Consider the following 23,713-nt stretch of genomic DNA (forward strand, 5'->3'; position numbering starts at 1 on the left):
AAGTTACCATTCTAGTACTCACTCACATTAATTGCTGCTGCAATAAGGAGGTCTGCCCTAGACTAAAGGGCAACATTCAGAGGAGTCATTCTGCTTCAGTCAGGTAAGACAACCCACTGATGCAAGAAGTGAAATATATTAATTTCTTTGTGTCCTGATATGAATACAAGTTGTATTAATTGAAACAAATGTCTGAAATAAAGCAGTGAATCATAGAATTTACAGTGCAGAAGGAGGACATTTTGCCCGTCAAGTCTGCGCCAGCTCTTGGAAAGAGCACCGTACTTGAACCCACACCTCCACCCCATCCACGTTAACTAGTAGCCCCACCTAACCTGCACATCTTTGGACTGTGGGAGGAAACCGGAGCACCCGGAGGAAACCCACGCAGACATGGGGAGAACGTGCAAACTCCATCAATTTGTATCAAGCCACTTCTCAAGGCTGCCTTGGGAGAATGAAATACACATGGAAAAGAATGAACATCTTGGGCTGGATTCTCCGATTTTGAGGCTATGTCCCCCACGCCAGCGTGGGAATGGTGGCTGTTTACGGCAGCAAAAATGGCGTAAATTGGCCACCAATCCTCCGTTTGGCTGGGAGCTAGCATCAAGGCAGCGTAGAGCACCCGGCTCTAGCTGCCGCCAATATGGCCCAGAGAATTGCCAGGTCCGTGGTCGCAACATGGCGCCAGACACTTGCGGACCTGGCCTGCGAAATAGTGCCCCCTTTGGCCGGCTCACGTGCCCCGGACCACCCCGCAACAGTGCCCCCAGTCGCAGGAAAAGTCGTTCCTGCCCGCGGATTGGCTATTCCCCCTGACAGCGGTGGCGCTAGGCTGAGTGCGCAGCCACCACGCCGAGTTCCCAATGGATGAGACCACGGCTTCGGGAACTCGGCCAGTTGGGGGCGGAGCATCGGGGGTGCGGGCCTCGGGCAACGTCCTGAGGCCGTTGATACATTGTTTTGGAGGAGGCAGAGCATCGCAAAGCAACGTCGCCCCCGATTTGGTCGTAAACTTTGATTCTCCAGCCGTTCGCCAAACGCGATTCCGGCGTCGGTGACCGGAGAATCCCGCCCGTTGTTCAAGATGCAAATGAATACTATTATCATTAAAACACAAAATACTGGATAATCACAGAAGGTCTGACAGCATAGAAAGCATCCTATCTGGCTACATCACAGTGAATGTACCACGCCTCCTGCAGCATATGAGGTAGATAACATTGGTCGAGTAGCACGAGTATGTACCATGTACCTGGTGGGTGATGTTCTCATGTCTAATGGTGGTACCCATGTTGATGATCTGGCACGTCTTGCAGAGGTACCTTGTGTTGCCCTATTAAATACTTTCTTTTATTTCCTTTTCTTTTCATGTACTTAATGATCTGTTGAGCTGCTCGCAGAAAAATAATTTTCTCTGTACCTTGGTACACGTGACAATAAACAAAATCCAGGTTGCCGTGGCAGGGCTGTGTAGTGTCGTGGTCGCTGTTCTCCTGAAGGATAGGTAGTTTGCTGCAAACAATGGTCTGTTTGAGGTTGCGCGGTTGTTTGAAGGCAAGTAGTGAGGGTGTGGGGATGGCCTTGGAAAGATGTTCGTCTTCATCGTGTTGAAGGCTGGGAAGAAGATGTCGTAGTTTCTCCGCTCTGGGGAAGTTCTGGACGACGAGGGGTACTCTGTCGGTTATGTCCCAGTTTTGTCTTCTGAGGTGGTCGGTGCGTTTTTTTGCTGTGGCGCGTTGGAACTGTCGATCGATAAGTTGAGCGCCATATCCCGTTCGTACGAAGGCGTCTTTCGGCGTCTGAGTAGATGTCTGTTACGCTCCTCTTCGTCTGAGAAGATCCTGTGTATACGGAGCGCTTGTCATAGGGGATGGCTGCTTTAATGTGTTTAGGGTGAAAGCTGGAGAAGTGGAGCATTGTGAGGTTATCCGTGGGCTTGCAGTAAAGCAAAGTGATGAAGTGACCGTCCTTGATGGAGATGAGTGTGACCAAGAATGCAACCGATTCTGGAGAGTAGTCCATGGTAAGTCTGATGGTGGGATGGAACTTATTGATGTAATTGTGTAGTCGTTTCAGTGGTTCTTTGCCATGGGACGAAAGGAGAAAAGTGTAATTGATGTATCTGGTGTATAACGTCGGTTGAAGGTCTTGTGCGATGAGGAGGTCTTGTTCGAACTTGTGCATGAAGATGTTGGCGTATTGAGGTGCAAATTTGGGCCCATGGCTGTTCCGGTATCTGGATGAAGAACTTGTTGTCGAAGGTGAAGACGTGTGATCCAGGATGAAGTGGATGAGTTGTAGAATTGCATCGCTCCAACCAACCGTCCTGGCTTGAGACAATTCACACCTCTTTAACCTGTGATTCTCCCTCTCTCCAGTTGCATCACCAGGACCTGTAAAGACTTAATTACCTGCAAAGACTCGCATTCCAAAGTATCATCTTGCATCAACACCGCAATTAAGTTACTGAGAAAAACCCCTAACCACCACATATCGGCACCAGTTCGGGTACACAGAGGGAGAATTAACTAATATGTCCAAATTACCTAACAGCACGTCTTTCGGGACTTGTGGGAGGAAACCGGAGCACCCGGAGGAAACCCACGCAGACACGGGGAGAACATGCAGACTCCGCACAGACAATGTCTCAAGTCCAGAATCGAACCTGGGACCCAGTGCTGTGAAGCAACCGTGCTTACCACTGTGCTACCATGCCGCCATAGTTGGCCCCTGAAGTGGGGACGGACCCATAGTCAAAAGGGAAAGAAAGACAACTTTAAAACTGACCCATCCTGAGGCTGCAATTTTCAGGTGCTGGGCCTTTACCTTCTTGATGGCCATGACTCTGGGAAGGGAAGCCTAAGCTAGTGGGATGAGTGGATGTTCAGTTAATGCGGTATGAAGGATCTAACAACATGCCTGTGAGTTCACAAGAGAATATGTGAACTCTAATAGAGAAGCATGACAGCAATGAAAAAACCTTAGCATATCAATTTAGCATATTGTATCATTGAGCCACTAGCATTTAACATTCCTTCAGTCTGACAGCTAAGCTAATTATGCCCACTAACTCACCACTAATGTGTGAGCGTCACTGATTACAGATCATCAGTTAACCCTGTGCTCGCTGACCTCCCCATTCTGCCAGTGCCATGGTATCCCAGCACCATTCTCTGAGAGGCGAGCACATACACCCTCCCCGACAGAGGGCAAGGGCAAACAGGCCCTCCCATGGGGAGGCAATGGCACAGTAATATTGTCGCTGGTCTGGTAATCCAGAGACCCAGGACAATGCTCTGGAAACCCGGGTTTGAATCCCACCATGGAAATAGTGAAATTTGAACTCAATAAAAATCTGGAATTAAAGTCTAATGATTACCATTAAACCATTGTTGATTGTCACAAAAGCCCATCCAGTTCATTAATTCCCTTTGGGGAAGGAAATCTGCCATCCTTACCTGATCTGCATTACATGTGAATCCAGATCCACAGGAATATGTTTTCTTTTAATTCATTTACGGGATGTGGGTGTCGCTGGTTTGGCCAGCATTTATTGCCGATTCCTGGTGGTCCTTCAAAGGGTGGTGGTGAGTTCTTGAACTGCTGCAATCCATTAGGTGTAGGTTTACCCACAGTGCTGTTAGGGGGGGCGGTGGTGAGTTCCAGGATGTTGCCCCAGTGACAGTGAAGGAGCGGCAATATATTTTCAAGAAAGGGTGGTGAGTGACTTGGAAGGGAACCTCCAGGTGATGGGATTCCCAGGTATCTGCTGCTCTTGTCCTTTTAAAAAAATCTTTATTGTCACAAGTAGGCATACATTAACATTGCAATGAACTTACTGTGAAAAGCCCCTAGTCGCCACATTCCGGCTCCTGTTCAGGTACACAGGGAGTATTCAGAATGTTCAAATTACCTAACAGCACGTCTTTTGGGACTGTGGGAGGAAACCGGAGCACCCGGAGGAAACCCACGCAGACACTGGGAGAACGTGCAGGCTCCACACAGACAGTGACCCAAGCCAGGAATCGAACCTGGGACCCTGGAGCTGTGAAGCAACAATGCTACCCACTGTACTACCGTGCTGCCCGGTAGATGGTAGTGGTCGTGGGTATGGAAGGTGTTGTCTAAAGAAGCTTGGTGAGTTACTGCAGTGCATCTTGGAGATGGTACACGTGGCTGCTACTGTTCATCAGGAGTGGAGAGTTCAAATGTTTATGGAAGGGGGAGCAATCAAGGGGGTTGCTTTGTCCTGGATGGTGTTGACCTTCTTGAGTATTGTTGGAGCTGTACTCATCCAGGCAAGTGAAGAGTATTCCATTACACTCCTGGCTTGTGCCTTGTACATGGTTGACAGGCCTTTGGGGCATCAGGAGGTGAGTTATTTGCGGTACCATTCCTAGCCTTTGACCTCCCCTGGTAGCCACAGTATTAATATGGCTAGTCCAGTTCAGTTTCTGATCAATGGCAACCCCCAGGATGTTGATTGTGGGGGATTCAGCGATGGTAATACCACTGAATGTCAAAGAGTGGTGGTTAGATCCTCTCTCGTAGGAGATGATCATTGCCTGGCACTTGTGCGGCACAAATGTAACTTGCCACTTGTCAGCCCAAGCCTGGATATTGTTCAGGTCTTGCTGTATTTGGACGCAGATTGCTTCATTATCTGAGGAGTCGCGAATGGTGCTGAACATTGTGCAGTCATCCACAAACACCTGACTGGATCATAGCAGAGTCACCTATGAAAGGACACCTGAGGCACATCACCTGACTGGATCATAGCAGAGTCCTGGCCTCCAGCAGTTCACCAAATGACAGTTGCCTGGACACCTTGCATCTGTCTGCAGTGGATCAGAGAGAGTGATGTGCTCGCCAGATTGCGACACCGAAAGCCTCTCTTATTACTAAGTCCCACCAAGGTGTGTGTCTCTGAGGTGGTGAACCATGTAGGTGAAAGCCATGATGCCTCTTCGATCTTAAAGTCTGAAAATTCATCCTCTCTGGTGTCTAGGGTGAACTCCTGTGCCTGGCTGATTGAGACACTGGGTTTGTCCCCTGATGAACTTGCAAGAGAAGGTAGATGTCATTATTAGATGGCAGGGCCCATCACAATAGACCAGGCAGGGCTCATGTTAGCTTGGCTTGATGGATGATGGTGTTCTAGGTCATCAATTGGTCTTATGGTGTCCACCTCGCCCTCGGCTCAGCAGTGGTAGTCATCCTCCTCAGCCAGTTGGAGGCACTCTCCTCAAATGAAGAGAGGACTTTAAACTCAGGCAGCCCTCCGCCTGTCTGGAATTTCTTCTTATTATGAGTCAGCTTGTCCTGCATGAAAACAGATGGAGCGATTGTAGGCAGGCCACTTGCCAGGGCAGATGGTAAGTATTCCTGGCATGTATGATTGCTGAGTTGGAGCAAGGAGGTGATGAGTGAGTGAAGAAGTGTTTGGGAGAGCAAGTGGCAGTTTTACTTGAGCTGGCAGTAAGTGATATGTGTGCGATAGTTGTGTGATTGTGTGAGTCGAGAGTGATGAGAGGGTTTCCTGGCAGAATGGAGGCGATCATTTATCCTATTACGGCTCTGGGAAATGGCGCTTACCATCGCTGCCAGCGCCTCACATGCGGGGTTAGTGACTTTGTTCAAGGGTCTCCTTCCAGTCTGCGGGAACAAAATGTGCCATGTTCCTGCATGGCATACAGCAGTCTGCTAAGACATGTCTTCGTGAATCTTGGGGCTGACTTCTCAGCAGTCATTCCCTGCCTGAGACCATGAAGATGTGGCTGGGAGAGCTGAGGTGGCCTTTAAATTGCATGCCCCACTGAGGGAAGTGCTCAGATGAAAGCAGGACAGGCACGGAGGCGACGTGAATCCTGTGCAAAATGTTTTTTTCCTAAGTGGCTAAAAATATGGCATGGAAACCCACCAATGCCACCTTTTCTGCACAAAAAGGCAGCAGGGTAGCATGGTGGTTAGCATAAATGCTTCACAGCTCCAGGGTCCCAGGTTCGATTCCCGGCTGGGTCACTGTCTGTGCGGAGTCTGCACGTCCTCTCCCTGTGTGCGTGGGTTTCCTCCGGGTGCTCCGGTTTCCTCCCACAGTCCAAAGATGTGCGGGTTAGGTGGATTGGCCATGCTAAATTGCCCGTAGTGTCCTAATAAAAGTAAGGTTAAGGGGGGGTTGTTGGGTTATGGGTATAGGGTGGATACGTGGGTTTGAGTGGGGTGATCATGGCTCGGCACAACATTGAGGGCTGAAGGGCCTGTTCTGTGCTGTACTGTTCTATGTTCTAAAACCACATCACCAAAACATGAAAAAATTCTGTCCCTACATTCTAATCTGAAAAATATTGTTTTCAGAGTTTCCCCAGTGACTCATTGGGGAAGTGCACACTTTACTAACTGATGTGCCATAAAACATGGATCTCAATTTACTCTCACCGTCAGCCAGCAAGGAACTGAACCTAGAACCACCGCCCCTCACCCCCAACATCCCAACCCTTTATCATTAGAAGTACATGCAATAAATATCAGGTGAGGACTGGGTCAAATACAAGTGTGAGGCCATCCAGCTGAGAGAATTTTGCAAATAAGTTCTCAGACATACTTTCCGTGTTTCCTCCCATGATGTACAGATGTTTTAACTTGAATGGAAAGGTGGGATCCATTTTAAATGCCAATGCAACATTGGTCAGGGGACCAATAGCCACAAGAGAAACCTGTGGAGTAACAAACAAGTGACTGAGAGATGTTAAAGTTATAGTAGGCTTATACAATTGTAAAATAGAAGTTATTATCATTCTTTATCCATTTTACACACTACGGTGAATTTTATATTTCTACTTGTCGTTCAAATTTCAGTTTGATGTTCAAACATGCTCGTTCTTATTAAACAAGCTTTAGGTGTCCTTGTCAGCTCACTGGATGCAACCCTTGGCAAAATCTGCTATCAATTGTTACATCCACAAAAAGCATAGATCAGGGCCAGGATTCTCCCCTACCCGGCGGGGCGGGGGGTCCCGGCGTGTTGGAGTGGCGTTAACGTCTCCGCACCTTTAGGGGCCAAGCCCTCACATTGAAGGGCTAGGCCCACACCGGAGTGGTTCCCACCCCGCCGGCTGGCATGGTTCCCACTCTGCCGGCTGGCGTGGACGGCCTTTGGTGCCACGCCAGCCGGGGCCGAAAGGACTTCGCCGGCCAGCGTAAGTCCGTGCATGCGCCGGAGCATCAGCAGCTGCTGACATCATGCTGGCGCATGTGCAGGGGAGGGGGTCTCTTTCGCCTCCGCCATGGTGAAGACCATGGCGAAGGCGGAAGAAAAAGAGTGTCCCCACGGCACAGGCCCACCCGTCGATCGGTGGGGCCCGATCGCGGGCCAGGTCCCTGGCGCCCGCCCGCGCCCCAATCCCGCCGATCAGGTAGGTGGTTTAATCCATGCCGGCGGGAGAGGCCTGTCAGCAGCGGGACTTCTGCCCATCGTGGGCCGGAGAATCGCCGCAGGGGGCCCGTCGACCGGGGCGGGAGCCCGCCGACCGGCGCGGCGCGATTCCCGCCCCCGCCGAATCTCGGGGGGCGGAGAATTCGGGACACGGCGAGGGCGGGATTGACGCCGGCCCCGGGCGATTCTCCGACCCGGCAGGGAGTCGGAGAATCCCGCCCCAGATGTGATTGGTAATGTAGAGTATTCAGTCCTATCCAGCCAGGGGCAGGAGGTTTTCTTATATCAGTATGAGCATCCATTTTAAACTTCCCATCTGAAAGGAATTGTAAGGTTAAATAGGGGGAAGCTAAATTTTTCAGCAGGAAAGTTCAGAACGTGTAAGGCATAATCTAAAAGTGGTGATGTCAGAAAGTATTCCTATGTCCGCAGCGTAGTGGAAATCTGAAAGTTTATTTCCAAATAAACTGTTCACATTAGGTTTACTGAAAATTTCAAAACTGAGACTGCGAGATTTTCTTTTCAGGCAAGGTTAAGGATTATGGAAGCAAGGATGTTAAGTAAGATACAGATCAGTAATGGTCTAATTGAATGAAGGAACAGATTCAGGGCTGAATGGCCTACTCCTGTTCTATATTCCACTGACGACGAACATTTTGTTTCCTGATCCTATACGTCTCACCTGACCAGCACATTCAGTGGCTATTCTGATCATGGCAGTAACTGCATGTTCCGCTTGTATGTGTTCCAGCCCTGGAGCATTAGGATCTGGAACATCACCCAGACCATCCTTCCCATGGTACTGACTGGCATTTAGCTGACCTTCAAGGAGAGACTTACTTGCACCCTGGAACACAGGAATCTGCAATTATAAGGATAAAAATAATTAACAGTACTTGTGAGGGATGAAATTCAATAATTGTAATGCCGTGGTATAAAGACATATGGGCGGGATTCTCTGTCCCGCTGCATCGGTATTCTGGTGCGACGCGCCCCTGCCGATTGCAGGATTCTCCATCTCGCCAGCTGGCCAAGGGATTCCCCATTGTGGGCAGCCCCACGCCGTCGGGAAATCCCCGGGCGTGTGTGCGTTGCCGGCAGAATGGAGAATCCCGACAGTGGAGAATCCAGCCCATGGATTTTGGAATTTATTAAAGTTCTCTGCCACTGGACATGCCATTGGGGAAAATTTCTGGCCATCGAGCTGACCCATCACTCATCCCAAATTCAAAGTCACTTGCATAGAAGAGGTGAATGACCGTACCCTCTTTCACACTGCCTTTGTGTGGTGAATGAGATTCACACGGTATTATAGTTACCAATGTCACTCTGTTCTAAGTATATATATGTATCAATATTGTAAGTGCAGTTGCACTACCTGACCACCAGGGGGAGTAGCTCTGGGAGTACTTGAGAGTTTGTACTGGGCTCCTCCCTTGGCTCCGCCCAGAACTCCTCCCCCTGGAGCTGCTGTATAAAGATCCGTGCCACAGAGTCAGCCAGCCAGTTCACCAAAAGTTCAACAGCTAACAGGCTGGCTCTGTTGTAAGTATATTAAAACCGCTATTCTAATCAATTTAATATACTTACGAAACAGTCGAAGTAAATCATGGAAGCAGCCCTCAAGCCCGGATGCCTAGAACTCAACCCGCAGGATGCAGAGGCGAAGGAAATTTTTTCCCATTGGCTGAGATGTTTTAAGGCCTACCTGGCAGAAGCCAGCACCCCTGGAACAACGGAGGAACAAAAACTCAGCCTACTGCACGCGAGGGTAAGCCACAGAATCTCCACACAGCTAAATCCGGCCGGTTCTTACACCGCAGCGCTGGCGATATTGGACAAAATGTACGTTAGGCCCATTAACAAGGTTTATGCACGCCACGTGTTTAGGACTTGCCGTCAGCGGCCTAAACGCTAGCCGAGTTTGTACGGGAACTGAACAATCTTTCCAATGACTTTAATTATCAAGCCGTTACCGCGGCTGAACATAGGGAACTTGCTGTCCAGGACGTTTTCGTAGCGGGCCTTAGATCTAACTATGTGCGCCAAAGACTGCTAGAAAAGGGGGCCCAGGACTTAGATACTACTGTGGAGGCTACTACCATTATTGAAGTCTCCTTCCGCAGCCTCACGTCATTTCCCGCGGACCCCGCGACCCCATCGTGGACCCCCGACCAACAATCCCCCCAGGCCTGTGCCGCATTGGCCCCCCAGCTACCACGCTGCCAAAGCCAGTTACTCTGCTGCCCCAGCCAGTTACTCTGCTGCTCCAGCCAGCTACTCAGCTGCCCCAGCCTGCCATTTCTGTGGCCAAAGCCAGCACCCGCGGCAGCACTGCCCAGCCCGATCTGCGACCTGCAGCAGCTGCGGGAAGAAAGGCCACTATGCCAGAGTGTACCTTGCAAAAAGGGCCCCAGTCTCTAACTCCCCAGTAGAGAGAACAAATCGCTCCCAACACCAGCGGGCCTGCGGGGCCCGAAACGCTGCGGCCTACGCCCCGACTCCGCCCCCTCCCGCCACGTGCGATCCATGGGGGCCACCATCTTGGCAAACCCCCACCATGCGGCTGGCCACGTGCAACTCATGGGGGCCGCCATCTTCCTCGCCGCTCACCACGTGCGATCCACGGGCCCCATCTGCATCGGCATGCTCAGACAGCTCATCTGAAGACTACGACTTCCCCGGGCACTCATCACGCGGCCCGCAACTCAGCGCAGCGATCCTGCATCAAGCTCGCCAGAACGTACCGGCATCTACTCGATCGGACGCCCACTCGGAAGACTTTGACTTTCCCGGGCACTCATCACGTGGCACGCAACTCAACGCGGTCACCCTAGATCAATCCCGCCCCAAGCACCTACGAAGTTCGATGGCGGAGGTCCAGATCAACGGGTACAGCACGCCATGCCTCTTTGACTCCGGGAGCACCGAGAGCTTTATACACCCAGAGCTGGTTAGACGTTGTTCGCTTCCTATTTTTCCTGTGAGCCAAACTATCGCCCTCGCTTCGGGCTCCCACTCAGTCCAAATCCAAGGACGCACCGTCGCTACGCTCGCAATTCAAGGCGCTAGTTATTCAAAATTTAAACTTCATGTCCTGCCTGACCTCTGCGCGCCACTCTTATTAGGCCTGGATTTCCAGTGCAACCTCAAGAGCCTCACCCTCAGCTTCGGCGGGCACCTGCCCCCACTCACTATCTGCAGCCTAGCCACGCTGCCCATCGCCCCCCCCCCCCCTCCTCTCTTCGCCAATCTCACTCCAGATTGCAAACCAGTAGCTACTCGCAGCAGGCGATACAGCCTACAGGATAGGGTCTTTATCCGATCGGAGGTCCGACGGCTGCTCAGTGAGGGGATCCTAGAGGCCAGTAATAGTCCCTGGAGAGCTCAGGTGGTGGTCGTCAAGACCGGGGAAAAATTTTGCATGGTCGTCGACTATAGTCAGACCATAAATCGCTTTACGCTCCTAGACGCGTATCCCCTCCCCAGAATTACAGACATGGTTAACCAGATCGCCCAATATCGGCTATTTTCCACGGTGGATCTGAAGTCTGCATACCACCAGCTCCCAATCCGCCCGGAGGACAGCCGCTACACGGCGTTCAAGGCCGATGGCCGCCTCTTCCATTTCCTCCGGGTTCCCTTCGGCGTCACTAACGGGGTTTCGGTGTTCCAACGAGCAATGGACCGAATGGTAGACCAGTACAGGCTGCGGGCCACGTTTCCGTATCTGAACAATGTTACCATCTGTGGCTATGACCAGCAGGACCACGACGCCAACCTCCACCGTTTTCTCCAGACGGCACAGAAATTAAACCTCACTTATAACAAGGAGAAATGCGTTTTCCGCACAAAAAGACTGGCCATCCTCGGCTACGTCATGGAGAACGGAGTCCTGGGCCCAGACCCGGATCGCATGTGCCCCCTCTTAGAACTCCCCCTCCCTCATTGCCCCAAGGCCCTCAAACGGTGCTTGGGGTTCTTTTCATACTACGCCCAGTGGGTCCCTCAATATGCAGACAAAGCCCGCCCACTCTTTAAGGCCACACGATTTCCCCTGTCTGCTGAGGCGCGCCAGGCCTTCAGCTGCATCAAGGAGGACATCACCAAAGCAGCCATGCGGGCGGTGGATGAACCCACTCCCTTTCAGGTTGAGAGCGACACCTCAGAGGTAGCTCTAGCAGCCACTTTAAATCAGGCAGGGAGGCCCGTTGCATTTTTCTCCCGTACCCTATCGGCTTCAGAACTCCGACACTCCTCTGTCGAGAAGGAAGCACAAGCCATCGTGGAGGCTGTTTGTCACTGGAGGCACTACCTCGCAGGTAGGAGGTTCATCCTCATCACCGACCAACGATCGGTTGCCTTTATGTTTGACAACTCGCAAAGGGGCAAAATAAAAAATGATAAAATCCTTCGGTGGAGGATCGAACTCTCCACCTATAGTTACGATATTAAATATCGACCGGGGAAGCTCAACGAGCCCTCAGATGCCCTATCGCACGGGACATGCGCTAGCGCGCAGATCAGCTGTCTGAAAGCCATCCACGTTGACCTCTGCCATCCAGGGGTCACCCGGCTCGCCCACTACATCAGAGCCCGAAACCTGCCTTTCTCCAACGAGGAGGTAAAAGCGGTCACCAGGGACTGCCCGATCTGTGCGGAGTGCAAACCGCACTTCTATAGACCAGACAGGGCCCACCTGGTCAAGGCTTCTAGGCCCTTTGAATGCCTTGCGATCGATTTCAAAGGGCCACTCCCCTCCACTAACAAGAACATTTATTTCCTCAACATCATCGATGAGTTCTCCCGATTCCCTTTTGCCATTCCGTGCCCCGACATGACCTCCCACACAGTCATTAGGGCCCTGCATAGTGTCTTCACCCTGTTCGGTTTCCGTGCACAGCGACCGGGGTTCGTCCTTTATGAGCGACGAGCTGCGTCAGTACCTGCTCGACAAGGGCATCGCCTCGAGCAGGACTACCAGCTACAACCCCAGGGGGAACGGGCAGGTGGAGAGGGAGAACGCGACGGTCTGGAAGACCGTCCTACTGACCCTCCGGTCTAGAAACCTCCAAGTCTCCCAATAGCAAGAAGTTCTCCCAGACGCGCTCCACTCAATTAGATCCCTCCTCTGTACAGCTACAAATCAAACCCCTCACGAGCGGCTCTTCATTTTTTCTCGGGGCACTACCACGGGGGTCTCACTTCTGGCTGGCTGAGGACACCAGGCCCTATCCTCCTGAGGAAGCACGTCAGGGGGCACAAAACTGACCCCTTTGTTGAAAAGGTGCGCCTCCTCCATTCCAACCCCCGGTATGCATTCGTTGAGTTCCTGGACGGTCGCCAGGACACAATATCCCTTCGGGATCTGGCACCAGCTGGATCCAGCCCCCCCTACCCCCACTGAGGAACCCCTTACCCCGTTCCCTATGCTGCCGCCCCTCGCGCCCCCGATTCCGCAAGCTCGCCCCACCGGTTCTACGCGCCAGCACCAGCCCGCCCCCAACACCTCCGGTCGAGCCAGAGGTGCATGAAGTTTGGACGAGACCCGCCCCGGAGTCTGCCATCGTACCCCAGCTTTCAACACCCACCCAGCCATCGCAAGAGGCTGCAACCCCGGTGCTCCGCAGATCGAAACGAACAATTCGTCCACTGGACAGACTAACTCTGTGAGCCACCATCCCCGCCGGACTCAATTTTTTTCACAGGGGATGAATGTGGTGAATGAGATACACACGGTATTATAGTTACCAATGTCACTCTGTTCTAAGTATATATATGTGTCTATATTGTAAGTGCAGTTGCACTACCTGACCACCAGGGGAAGTAGCTCTGGGAGTACTCGAGAGTTTGTACTGGGCTCCTCCCTTGGCTCCGCCCAGAACTCCTCCCCCTGGAGCTGCTGTATAAAGATCCGTGCCACAGAGTCAGCCAGCCAGTTCACCGAAAGTTCAACAGCTAACAGACTGGCTCTGTTGTAAGTATATTAAAACCGCTATTCTAATCCTACAAGCACGTGTCCATGGAATTGATGGTTCCATCACTTTGTATCTGCCCATCCAAGTGGCTTGATACTCTCTAGTTTGGGAGAAGAGGAAGGGACATTTTTAAAAATCTCCTTTCTCCTGGTGTTGCTTTGCAAACAACAATCAGTGATCAACTGGTAGTAGTAAGCCATATTAAATCCCAGCTTCTGTAACATCCAAGCATTCTTTATATTGGCCACAGCAAAATTGTAGCTGTAAGATGTTTAATTGTGAACATCATCCCATCAATTCTGTATATTTTACTGTTGTCAGGACGGCAGTGACTTGCACAAGGAGCATCCAGTTCACCAAATAGAATTTTGAACATCAGAACCTGGGGCCACTTCAAACTGACCACCTCTCACATCACCCCTCCCCCCACCATCGCCACTTCTCTTCCACATCACCCCCTCTCCCCACCATCTCTTCCACGTCACCCCCTCTCCCCACCATCTCTTCCACATCACCCCCTCTCCCCACCATCTCTTCCACATCACCCCCTCTCCCCACCATCGCCGCTTCTCTTCCACATCACCCCCTCTCCCCACCATTGCCGCTTCTCTTCCACTACACCCACTCTCCCCACCATCTCTTCCACATCACCCCCTCTCCCCACCATCTCTTCCACATCACCCCCTCTCCCCACCATCTCTTCCACATTACCCCTGCTCACATCACATGACATCCAAATTGTTCTAACTTCCTAAAACCAAGAATCTGGGGACAATTTTCTTTGAGCCCATTTACATTGTTACACAAAGTCGACAGAGCAATGTTTCCTCCTTTGTTATGAGCCCTTAATTTTACAAGTCTAATCAGACAGAATATGTATGCACGTCAAACTGAATCTGGTACATTTTTAAAAACGAAAACTCATGAGATGGTGAGGCCTTCAAAATAAACATGAGAGCAGGAAAATATTGAAAGTTAAATAATCTGATAAAATTCACACAGTTACTCGACTATGTATGAAATTCAAATATATAATTTAACTATCAGAAGTCAGGGTTGCATTAGATTGTACCAATAAGATGTTGCTATTTCCTCTGGGAATGCAATAAATATGGGAGTGCTTGGGTGTAGAAATACTTCACCACATTAGTTTTATATCAAGACACTAGCTGGATAAATACTTCCTGCATAGGGTGGTGGTCATGCTAATCCTGAAGGGGAAGGACCTGTTGGAGTGTGGGTCATATAGGACCAGATGACTGTTAAACACGGATGTGAACGTGTTGGCCAAGATAGTGGCAGGGAGGATGGAAGGATACGTTCTGGAGGGTGGTCGCAGTGGACCAAACGGGTTTTGTAAAGGGCAGGCAGCTTTCCAGTAACATTAGACGGTTATTAAACATGATCATAACCCCGTCGAGGGGCGGGTACCGAAGGTAATGGTCTTTATGGACGTGGATAAGGCCTTCGACCGGGTGGAGTGGTGGTTCCTGTTTGAAATTCTGGGAAGGTTTGGGCTGAAGTTTGTGGCTTGGGTGTGTCTGTTTTATGTGGCCCCGGTGGCACGTGTACGGACAAACAAGGTGAGTTCACAGAGCTTCGGGTCGCAAAGGGGAACAAGACAGGGGTGTCCGCTGTCGCCGCTGTTGTTCGCGCTGGTGAAAGAGCCCTTGGCGATAGCCCTCAGGGGGTCAGTAGAGTGGCAGAGGTTTGTGAGGGGGAGTAGGGAACACCGGGTGTCACTGTACACATACATCCTGCTGCTGTTCGCATCGGACCCATTGGAGAGGATGGGGAGAATTATGAACATACTAGAGAGGTTCAGGCCTTCTCAGGCTATAAGTTGAATGTCAGAAAGAGTGAAGTGTTTCTGGGGAGCCAATCCTGGGGCGTTTCCATTGAGGGTAGCCAGGGACAGGTGCAGGTATTTGGGAGTTCAGGTGACGGGGGAGTGGGCGATGATGCGCAAGTGGAACCTGACAAAGCAAATAAGCCAATGTACAAAAAAAATATGTAAAAATTTTAAAAAGACAAGCCTAAAGGCATATATCTGAATGCATGGAGCATTCTCAATACGTTCTCTTATAATCATGGAATTTACAGTGCAGAAGAAGGCCATCAGGTCCATCAAGTCTGCACGACCTTGGAAAGAGCACCCTACTTAAACCCACATCTCCACCCCATCCCTGTAATCCAGCAACCCTATCTAACTTTTGGACACTATGGGGCAATTTAGCATGGCCAATCCGTCTAACCTGCATGTCTTTGGACTGTAGGAGGAAATAGGAGCACTTGGAGAAAATTCACACACAGGGGGAAAATGCAAACTCCATACAGACAGTCACCCAAGGCCAGAATTGAGCCAAGGTCCCGGGAGCTATGAGGCAGCAATGTTAACTACTTTACCACCGTGCTGCCCACAAGGTAGACAAATTAACAGTGGAAATTGATATAAACGGGCATATGTTTGAGGTTATGAAGACATGGCTGCAGGGTGACCAAGGCTGGGAACTGAATATTCAAGGATACTTAATATTTGGGAAGGATAGGCAAAAAGGAAAAGGAGGTATGGGTGGCATTGTTAGTTAATGATGAAATCAATGCAATTGGCTCAGGGGATCTAGATGTAGAATCAAAGTGGTTGAAACTAAGAAGCAACAAGGGTCGGAAACCATTAGTGGGAGTTGTACAGGCCTCCAAACAGTAGTGGTTAGATAGGGATGGCATAAACAGAAAATCAGAGATTCATGTAACAAGGAATCATGGGTGACTTTAATCTCAATATAGATTGGGCAAAACCAAATGAACAATATTACTATGGTGGATGAATTCCTGGAGTGTGTACGGGATGGTCATTTGGACCAATATGTTGAGAAACCAACTAGGGAACAATGCAATTCTAGATTTTGCATTATGCAATAATAATCATTAATAATCCAGTTGTGCATGAGAAACAGTAACCATCACACGATAGAATTCTTCATTTGGATGTAAAGTGAAGAAGTCTAATCTGAAACTCGGCTCCTAAACCTAGTCCCCCCCCCCCCCCCACCACCCATGGTGAGTTGATGTGTGTCCATGCTGGGGATTTCTTTCCATGAATTCTGTTTCACTCTGGTTAGGAGCATACACGTTCCAGGACACCAGTAACCATAACACACTGTCTCCCTGTGTCCGTAACCGGGTTTGTGCCGTGAAGGCTGTCCTCTTGTTTAGCTGTATGACTACCCGCTCACCTTTGTCCCGGAACACGATTGGTGCGATTGACCCACCCAACTTTTTCTTATCCACAGTTGGTCCTTCTCCCTCAGGTGTCCCCCCTCAGGTGTGACTTTTCGGATGGGCGAAGATTTTGGATATTTTCACTGGGCCATTAAGCCACTGAGGTTCCAGGTGACTATCTTTATGGGGGGGGGGTTCTGTTCCCCCCCGCCCGCCCCCTCTCCTGCTGGGTCAACCAAGGAGACTATTCGGTCACTCTGGTCGGTTGGCACTTTCTCCAGGTCTCTGATTACCACCTCTTGTGCCTCCAACCGTTGCTCTATCTTTTCTGGCGCCACCTTGAAGGCAGCCAGGGCATCCACGACCGCCACCTTCACTGTTACCACCTTTTTGCACTTGATGCCGTCGCTGTGCTTTTGTAGCTCTTGAGTCAGGAGGTCCATCCACTCGCTTCTCGGTGGGTGGTCCGGCGTGAGCACCAGCGACCCAACCTTCTCAGGTGGGGCCGGCTCCAACTTCTCCCACGTGCTCGCCAATGTCCTGTTCTTCCTCTGTGGGCTTTTTCAGCACATAACTAATATAACAGAGAAGGGTGAACCAATGGATGTTGTATATTTGAATTTTGAGAAAGCTTTTGACAAAGTCCCACGTAAGAGGGTAGTGTGCAAAATCAAAGCACAAGGGATGGGGTAATATATTGGCCTGGACTGAGAATTTGTTCGCAGACAGGAAACAGAGAGTAAGAATAATGCATCTTTTTCGAAGTGAAAACTGTTGACTCGTGCGGTCCCGCAGGGATCAAAGAAGAATACAGCACAGGAACAGGCCCTTTGGCCCTCCAAGCCTGTACCGGTCATGATACCAACCTTCATCACTTCCTTGTGCCATATCCCTCTAGACTCATACAATCCATGTGTTTGTCAAGATGCCTTTTGAACGCCGCTAATGTATCTGCTTCCACAACCTCCCCTGGCACGCGTTCCAGGCACTCACCACCCTCTGCATAAAAATACCTGCCTCGCACACCTCCTCTAAACGTTGCCCCACAGACCTTAAACATATGCCCCCTGGTGACTGATCCCTCCATCCTCAGAAAGAGTGCCTGCCCATCCACTCTACCCATGCCCCTCATAATCTTGTAGACCTCTATCAGGTCACCCCTCAACCTCTGTCTTTCTAATGAAAACAGTCCGAGTCTATTCAGCCTCTCCGCATAGCTAACACCCTCCAGACCAGGCAACATCCTGGTAAACCTCCTCTGCATCCTCTCCAAAGCCTTCACCTCCTTCTGGTAGTGCGGCGACCAGTGCTTGGGACTCAGCTATTCCCAGAATACATCAATGATTTGGATGAGGGAACCAAATGAAATAGTTCCCAGTTTGCTGGTGACATGAAACTTGGTGGAAATGTGAGTGGTGAGGAGGATGTTAAAAGGCTTCAGACATTCAGACATTCAGTTGTGTAAGTGGGCAAATACTTGGTAGCTACAGTAAATACGAAGTTATCCACTTTGGACAGAAACAAAATAGCAGAGTATTATTTAAATGGCGATAGATTGGTAAATGTTGACTTACAAAGGGACCTTTGTACACTAGTCACTGAAAGCAGGCTTGTAGGTATATCAAGCAGTAAGGAAGGCAAATGGTTTGTTGGCCTTCATTGCAAGAGAAATTGAGTTCAGGAGCAAGGATGATGTACTATAGCTACAGAGCCTTGGTGAGATATCACATCTGGAGCTCTGTGTGCAGCTTTTGTCTCCTTATCTAGGTAAGGATATACTTGCCATGGAGGGAGTGCAGCAAAGGTTCACCAGACCGATTCCTGGGATGGCAGGATTGTCTTATGAGGAGAGGTTAAGTCGACTGAGCCTGTATTCATTGGAATTTAAAAGAATGAGAGGAGAGCTAATTGGAAAGTATGACATTCTGACAGGGTTGGACAGAATGGATGCAGGGATGCAGGTTTCCTCTGGTAGGGGTGTCTAGACAAGGGGTCACAGTCTCAGGATACAGGGTAGGCTATTCAGGACTGAGATGAGGAGTCTTCACTCAGGGTGAACAGAATGCTATGGGAGCCAAATCACTGAACACATTTAAGAAGGAGGTGGACAGGTTTCTAGACTCTAAAGGCGTCACAGGGTATTTGGAGTGTGCAGGAGTATGGTATTGAGATAGAAGATCAGCCATGATAACATTGAATGAAGGAACAGGCTCAAAGGGCTGAAGGGCCTACTCCTGTTCCTATTTTCTAAGTTTCGAAGATATTACACACAAGGGCTGGTGGAAGTTTGGAGCACTCTTCACAAATGGCAACTTATGCAAGATCATTGCAAATGTTAATGCTGAGATTGGTAATTTTTTGTCAACCAAAGTTATGGATATGGGGCAACGGCAAATATACAAAATTAGGACACAGATCAGCAATGAACTCATTGCATTGTGGAACAGGCTCGAGGGACTAAATGGCCGACTCCAGTTTTTATGTTTCACAAAAGCATAACCTTTTTGTCATAGATCTAAATTTTATACAGTCGAATACATTTTTTTTCTAAAAACCACAAATGAAGAGGATTCTAATCACTGTAAAATGTTATCTTTACCCATAATTTTCATCACCTACCTCTGTGCACTGGCAAACCTCTAACACCCGAAGTACATTTTTGCACACATTTTCAACTGTTGTGTTTCCATGAGTACATGTTATACCCAGGATTTGCACATTAGGAGCAGCAAGAGCCATCATCAACGCTTGGGCATCATCCACCCCACAGTCAAGATCCACAAGCAACAGTTTCTTTGCCATTTCAGAACCTCCCCCTGAAAAAAGTGGAAGATTGGGTTTAAAACAGTATCTATTGGCTGATATTTTGAGTTCATGTTTCTGGTGGCAGGCACTGAGCACTGGTCAATGAATGAGTAGCTATGGGGACGGGGGTGGAATTGAAGATGGCGGGGTAGGGTGTGGCCGGGCGAAAGCGCGGGCTTTCCCCTGTTTCCCGCGCGCGGGACGGAGGAAGGGGGAGGAGAGAAGAGTGGGGTGTGGCCAGCAATGGCGGCTTTTCCCGCGCTGAAGCGGGGGGCAGAGGGGGAGGGCAAGGGGGGGGGAGGCCCCTCCCCCCCCACATCGGGAGGAGTCGGAGTGTGGCAGGGGCAGCCGGGTCAGCGAAAACCAGCTGACTCTCGGGAGTACGATGGTGGATACACCGCGGCTAGGAGGGGTCCTAGCCGGGGGGGGGGGGGGGGGGGGGGGGGGGGGGGGGGGTTAGGGGGGGATACCGGGTTGCTGCTGGAAAGGCCGAGGACGGGAAGGGAAGAACGGGAGGAGAGGGGGGGGGGGGCATCGCCATGGGGAACGGGTCAGAAGGGGAGGGTCGACCCGGGGCGAACAGGGGACAGGACATGGCTAATAGACAGGGGAAAGGGACGGGTCGCTCTGCGACCCGGTTGATTACTTGGAACGTGAGGGGGCTGAATGGGCCGGTCAAGAGATCAAGGGTTTTTTCACACCTAAAGGGACTGCAGGCGGATGTGGCAATGTTGCAGGAGACTCACTTGAGAGTAGTAGACCAGGTACGCCTGAGAAGGGGGTGGGTGGGACAGGTGTTCCACTCAGGCTTGGACGCAAAGAACCGGGGGGTGGCGATTTTGGTGGGAAAGAGGGTGTCGTTCGTGGCGGCGCAGGTGGTAGCAGATAAGGAGGGTAGGTACGTGATGGTGAAGGGTAGGCTGCAGGGAGAGAATGTGGTGCTGGTGAATGTGTATGCCCCGAATTGGGATGACGCGGGTTTTATGAGGCGCCTGTTGGGCCTCATTCCGGGTCTGGAGGCAGGGGGCCTGATCATGGGGGGGGACTTCAATACAGTGCTCGACCCTGGGCTGGACAGATCGAGTTCCAGGACGAATAGGAGGCCGGCAGCGGCAGAGGTGCTAAGGGGGTTCATGGAGCAGATGGGGGGGGTAGACCCTTGGAGATTTGGCAGGCCAAGGGCGAGGGAGTATTCTTTTTTCTCCCACGTCCACAGGGTGTACTCCAGAATAGACTTTTTTGTTCTGAGCAGGGGGCTGATTTCGAGAGTGCAGGACACGGAGTACTCGGCCATTGCGATTTCGGACCATGCACCACACTGGGTAGAGGTAGAACTGGGGGAAGCACGGGACCAGCGCCCGCTGTGGCGCCTGGATGTGGGGCTGCTGGCGGACGATGAGGTGTGCGGAAGGGTCCGGAAGGGCATTGAGAGATATCTGGGCACGAACGACACGGGCGAGGTGAAGGTGGGGGTAGTCTGGGAGGCCCTGAAAGCAGTGATCAGAGGAGAGCTGATCTCCATAAGGGCACACAGAGAAAGGAAGGAGAGGCAGGAGAGGGAGAGACTGGTGGGGGAACTTATAGAAGTGGACAGGAGATATGCGGAGACACCAGAGGAGGGGCTGTTGAGGGAGCGGCGCAGTTTACAGGCCCAGTTTGACCTACTGACCACTAGGAAGGCGGAGACGCAATGGAGAAGGGCACAGGGCGCGGTCTATGAGTACGGGGAAAAGGCGAGCAGGATGCTAGCACACCAGCTGCGCAAGCGAGATGCAGCCAGAGAGATTGGGGGAGTGAGAGAGAAGGGAGGGAACGTAGTGCAGAAGGGGCAAGAGGTGAACGGGGTCTTCAGGGATTTCTACAGGGAATTGTACCGGTCTGAGCCGCCCAGGAGGAGGGGGGGAATGGAGAACTTCCTCGATAGATTGAGGTTCCCAAAGGTCCAGGAGGAACGGGTGGAGGGGCTGGGGGCGCCGATAGAGCTGCAGGAGCTAGTTAAAGGGATAGGCCAGATGCAGGCGGGGAAGGCGCCGGGGCCGGATGGGTTCCCGGTGGAATTTTATAAGAAGTATGTGGACTTGGTGGGTCCAGTGCTGGTGCGAGCCTTCAATGAGGCGCGAGAGGGGGGGGGTTCTGCCCCCGACAATGTCACAGGCCCTGATCTCCTTGATCCTGAAGCGGGACAAAGACCCTGTACAGTGCGGGTCCTACAGGCCTATCTCCCTCTTGAATGTAGATGCCAAACTGTTGGCAAAGGTCCTGGCAACCAGAATAGAGGATTGTGTGCCAGGGGTAATCCATGAGGACCAGACGGGGTTCGTAAAGGGACGACAACTTAACACAAATGTCCGGAGACTGTTGAATGTGATTATGATGCCAGCAGTGGAGGGGGAGGCTGAGATAGTGGTAGCACTGGATGCGGAGAAGGCATTCGATAGGGTGGAGTGGGAATACCTGTGGGAGACGCTGGAACGGTTTGGGTTTGGGGAGGGATTTATCAAGTGGGTGAAGCTGCTGTATTCGGCCCCGATGGCGAGTGTGGTTACAAACGGGAGGAGGTCAGAGTATTTTGGGCTCCATCGAGGTACCAGGCAGGGATGCCCCCTATCCCCCTTACTATTTGCATTAGCGATCGAACCGTTGGCGATGGCACTGAGGGGTTCAGGGGGGTGGAGAGGACTGACAAGGGGAGGGGAGGAACATCGGGTATCACTCTATGCGGATGATTTGTTGTTATATGTGGCGGACCCGGAAGGGGGAATGCCGGAGGTAATGGAAATACTAGCGGAGTTTGGGGACTTTTCGGGATATAAATTAAATGTGGGTAAAAGTGAGGTCTTTGTGATACACCCGGGAGATCAGGGGGAGGGAATTGGGCGGCTCCCCTTTAAGAGAGCAGTAAAGAGCTTCAGGTACTTGGGGGTGCAGGTGGCAAGGAACTGGGGGGACCCTCCACAAGCTGAACTTTTCAAGGCTGGTGGAGCAGATGGAGGAGGAGTTCAAGAGGTGGGACATGGTACCGCTGTCGCTAGCAGGGAGGGTGCAGTCAGTCAAAATGACGGTCCTCCCGAGGTTCTTGTTTCTGTTCCAGTGCTTGCCCATCTTTCTCCCCAGGGCCTTCTTCAAGAAGGTAACTAGCAGCATTATGGGCTATGTGTGGGCACATGGCACCCCTAGAGTGAGAAGGATTTTCTTGGAACGGAGTAGGGACAGTGGAGGATTAGCGCTACCCAATCTTTCCGGATACTACTGGGCGGCGAACGCATCGATGGTGCGCAAGTGGGTGATGGAGGGGGAGGGGGCAGCTTGGAAACGTATGGAGAGGGCGTCCTGCGGCAATACAAGCCTGGGGGCGCTGGTAACGGCACCATGGCCGCTCCCCCCCACAAGGTATACCACGAGTCCGGTAGTGGCGGCCACCCTTAAAATCTGGGGGCAGTGGAGGCGACACAGGGGGGAAGTGGGGGGTCTGATGGCGGCGCCACTGAGAGGGAACCACAGATTTGTCCCGGGGAACACTGGCGGGGGATTCCAGAGCTGGCACAGGGCGGGCATCAGGCAACTGAGGGACATGTTCATAGAGGGGAGGTTTGCGAGCCTGGGAGAGCTGGAGGAGAAATTTGAGCTCCCCCCGGGGAACACGTTTAGATACCTGCAGGTGAAGGCATTTGCCAGACGACAGGTGGAAGGATTTCCCTTGCTTCCCGATAGAGGGGTGAGTGATAGGGTGCTGTCAGGGGCCTGGGTCGGAGAAGGGAAGGTCTCGGACATCTACAAAATAATGCAGGAGGTGGAGGAGGTACCGATAGAGGAGCTGAAAGACAAGTGGGAAGCGGAGCTGGGAGAGCAGATAGAAGATGGGACATGGGCGGATGCCTTAGAGAGGGTCAATTCGTCGTCGTCGTGCGCAAGGTTGGGCCTCATCCAATTTAAGGTGCTGCACAGAGCCCATATGACGGGGACTAGGATGAGTCGGTTCTTCGGGGGTGAGGACAGGTGTGTTAGGTGTTCGGGAGGCCCTGCGAACCATGTACATATGTTCTGGATGTGCCCGGCACTGGAAGAGTTCTGGGAGGGGGTGGCGGGGACGGTATCGAGAGTGGTGGGAACCAGGGTCAAACCAGGGTGGGGGCTGGCGATTTTTGGGGTTGGGGTGGAGCCAGGAGTACAGGAGGCAGGGGAGGCCGGAATATTGGCCTTTGCGTCCTTGGTAGCTCGGAGAAGGATCTTGATTCAGTGGAGGGACACAAGGCCACCAAGTGTTAATACC

General features: G+C 51.5%; 1 protein-coding gene across 2 annotated transcripts in view; it reads right to left on the bottom strand.

The window, feature by feature from the left end:
- The window catches only part of LOC119977547 (inosine-uridine preferring nucleoside hydrolase-like), a 38,683-nt gene that overhangs the window by 9,793 nt on the left and 5,177 nt on the right, over positions 1-23,713 (bottom strand). For both annotated transcript variants that reach the window (XM_038818601.1, XM_038818600.1), the window contains exons 2-4: positions 19,258-19,454; positions 8,121-8,300; positions 6,608-6,719 (exon numbers count right to left, since the gene is read on the bottom strand). In XM_038818601.1, coding sequence (XP_038674529.1) covers positions 6,608-6,719; positions 8,121-8,300; positions 19,258-19,440 — 475 coding nt within the window. In that variant the 5' untranslated portion in view covers positions 19,441-19,454. The remainder of the gene's footprint in view (positions 1-6,607; positions 6,720-8,120; positions 8,301-19,257; positions 19,455-23,713) is intronic.

Source organism: Scyliorhinus canicula, chromosome 14 (genome assembly GCF_902713615.1).
Source record: "Scyliorhinus canicula chromosome 14, sScyCan1.1, whole genome shotgun sequence".
In the NCBI taxonomy this organism is placed as follows: Eukaryota; Metazoa; Chordata; class Chondrichthyes; order Carcharhiniformes; family Scyliorhinidae; genus Scyliorhinus; species Scyliorhinus canicula.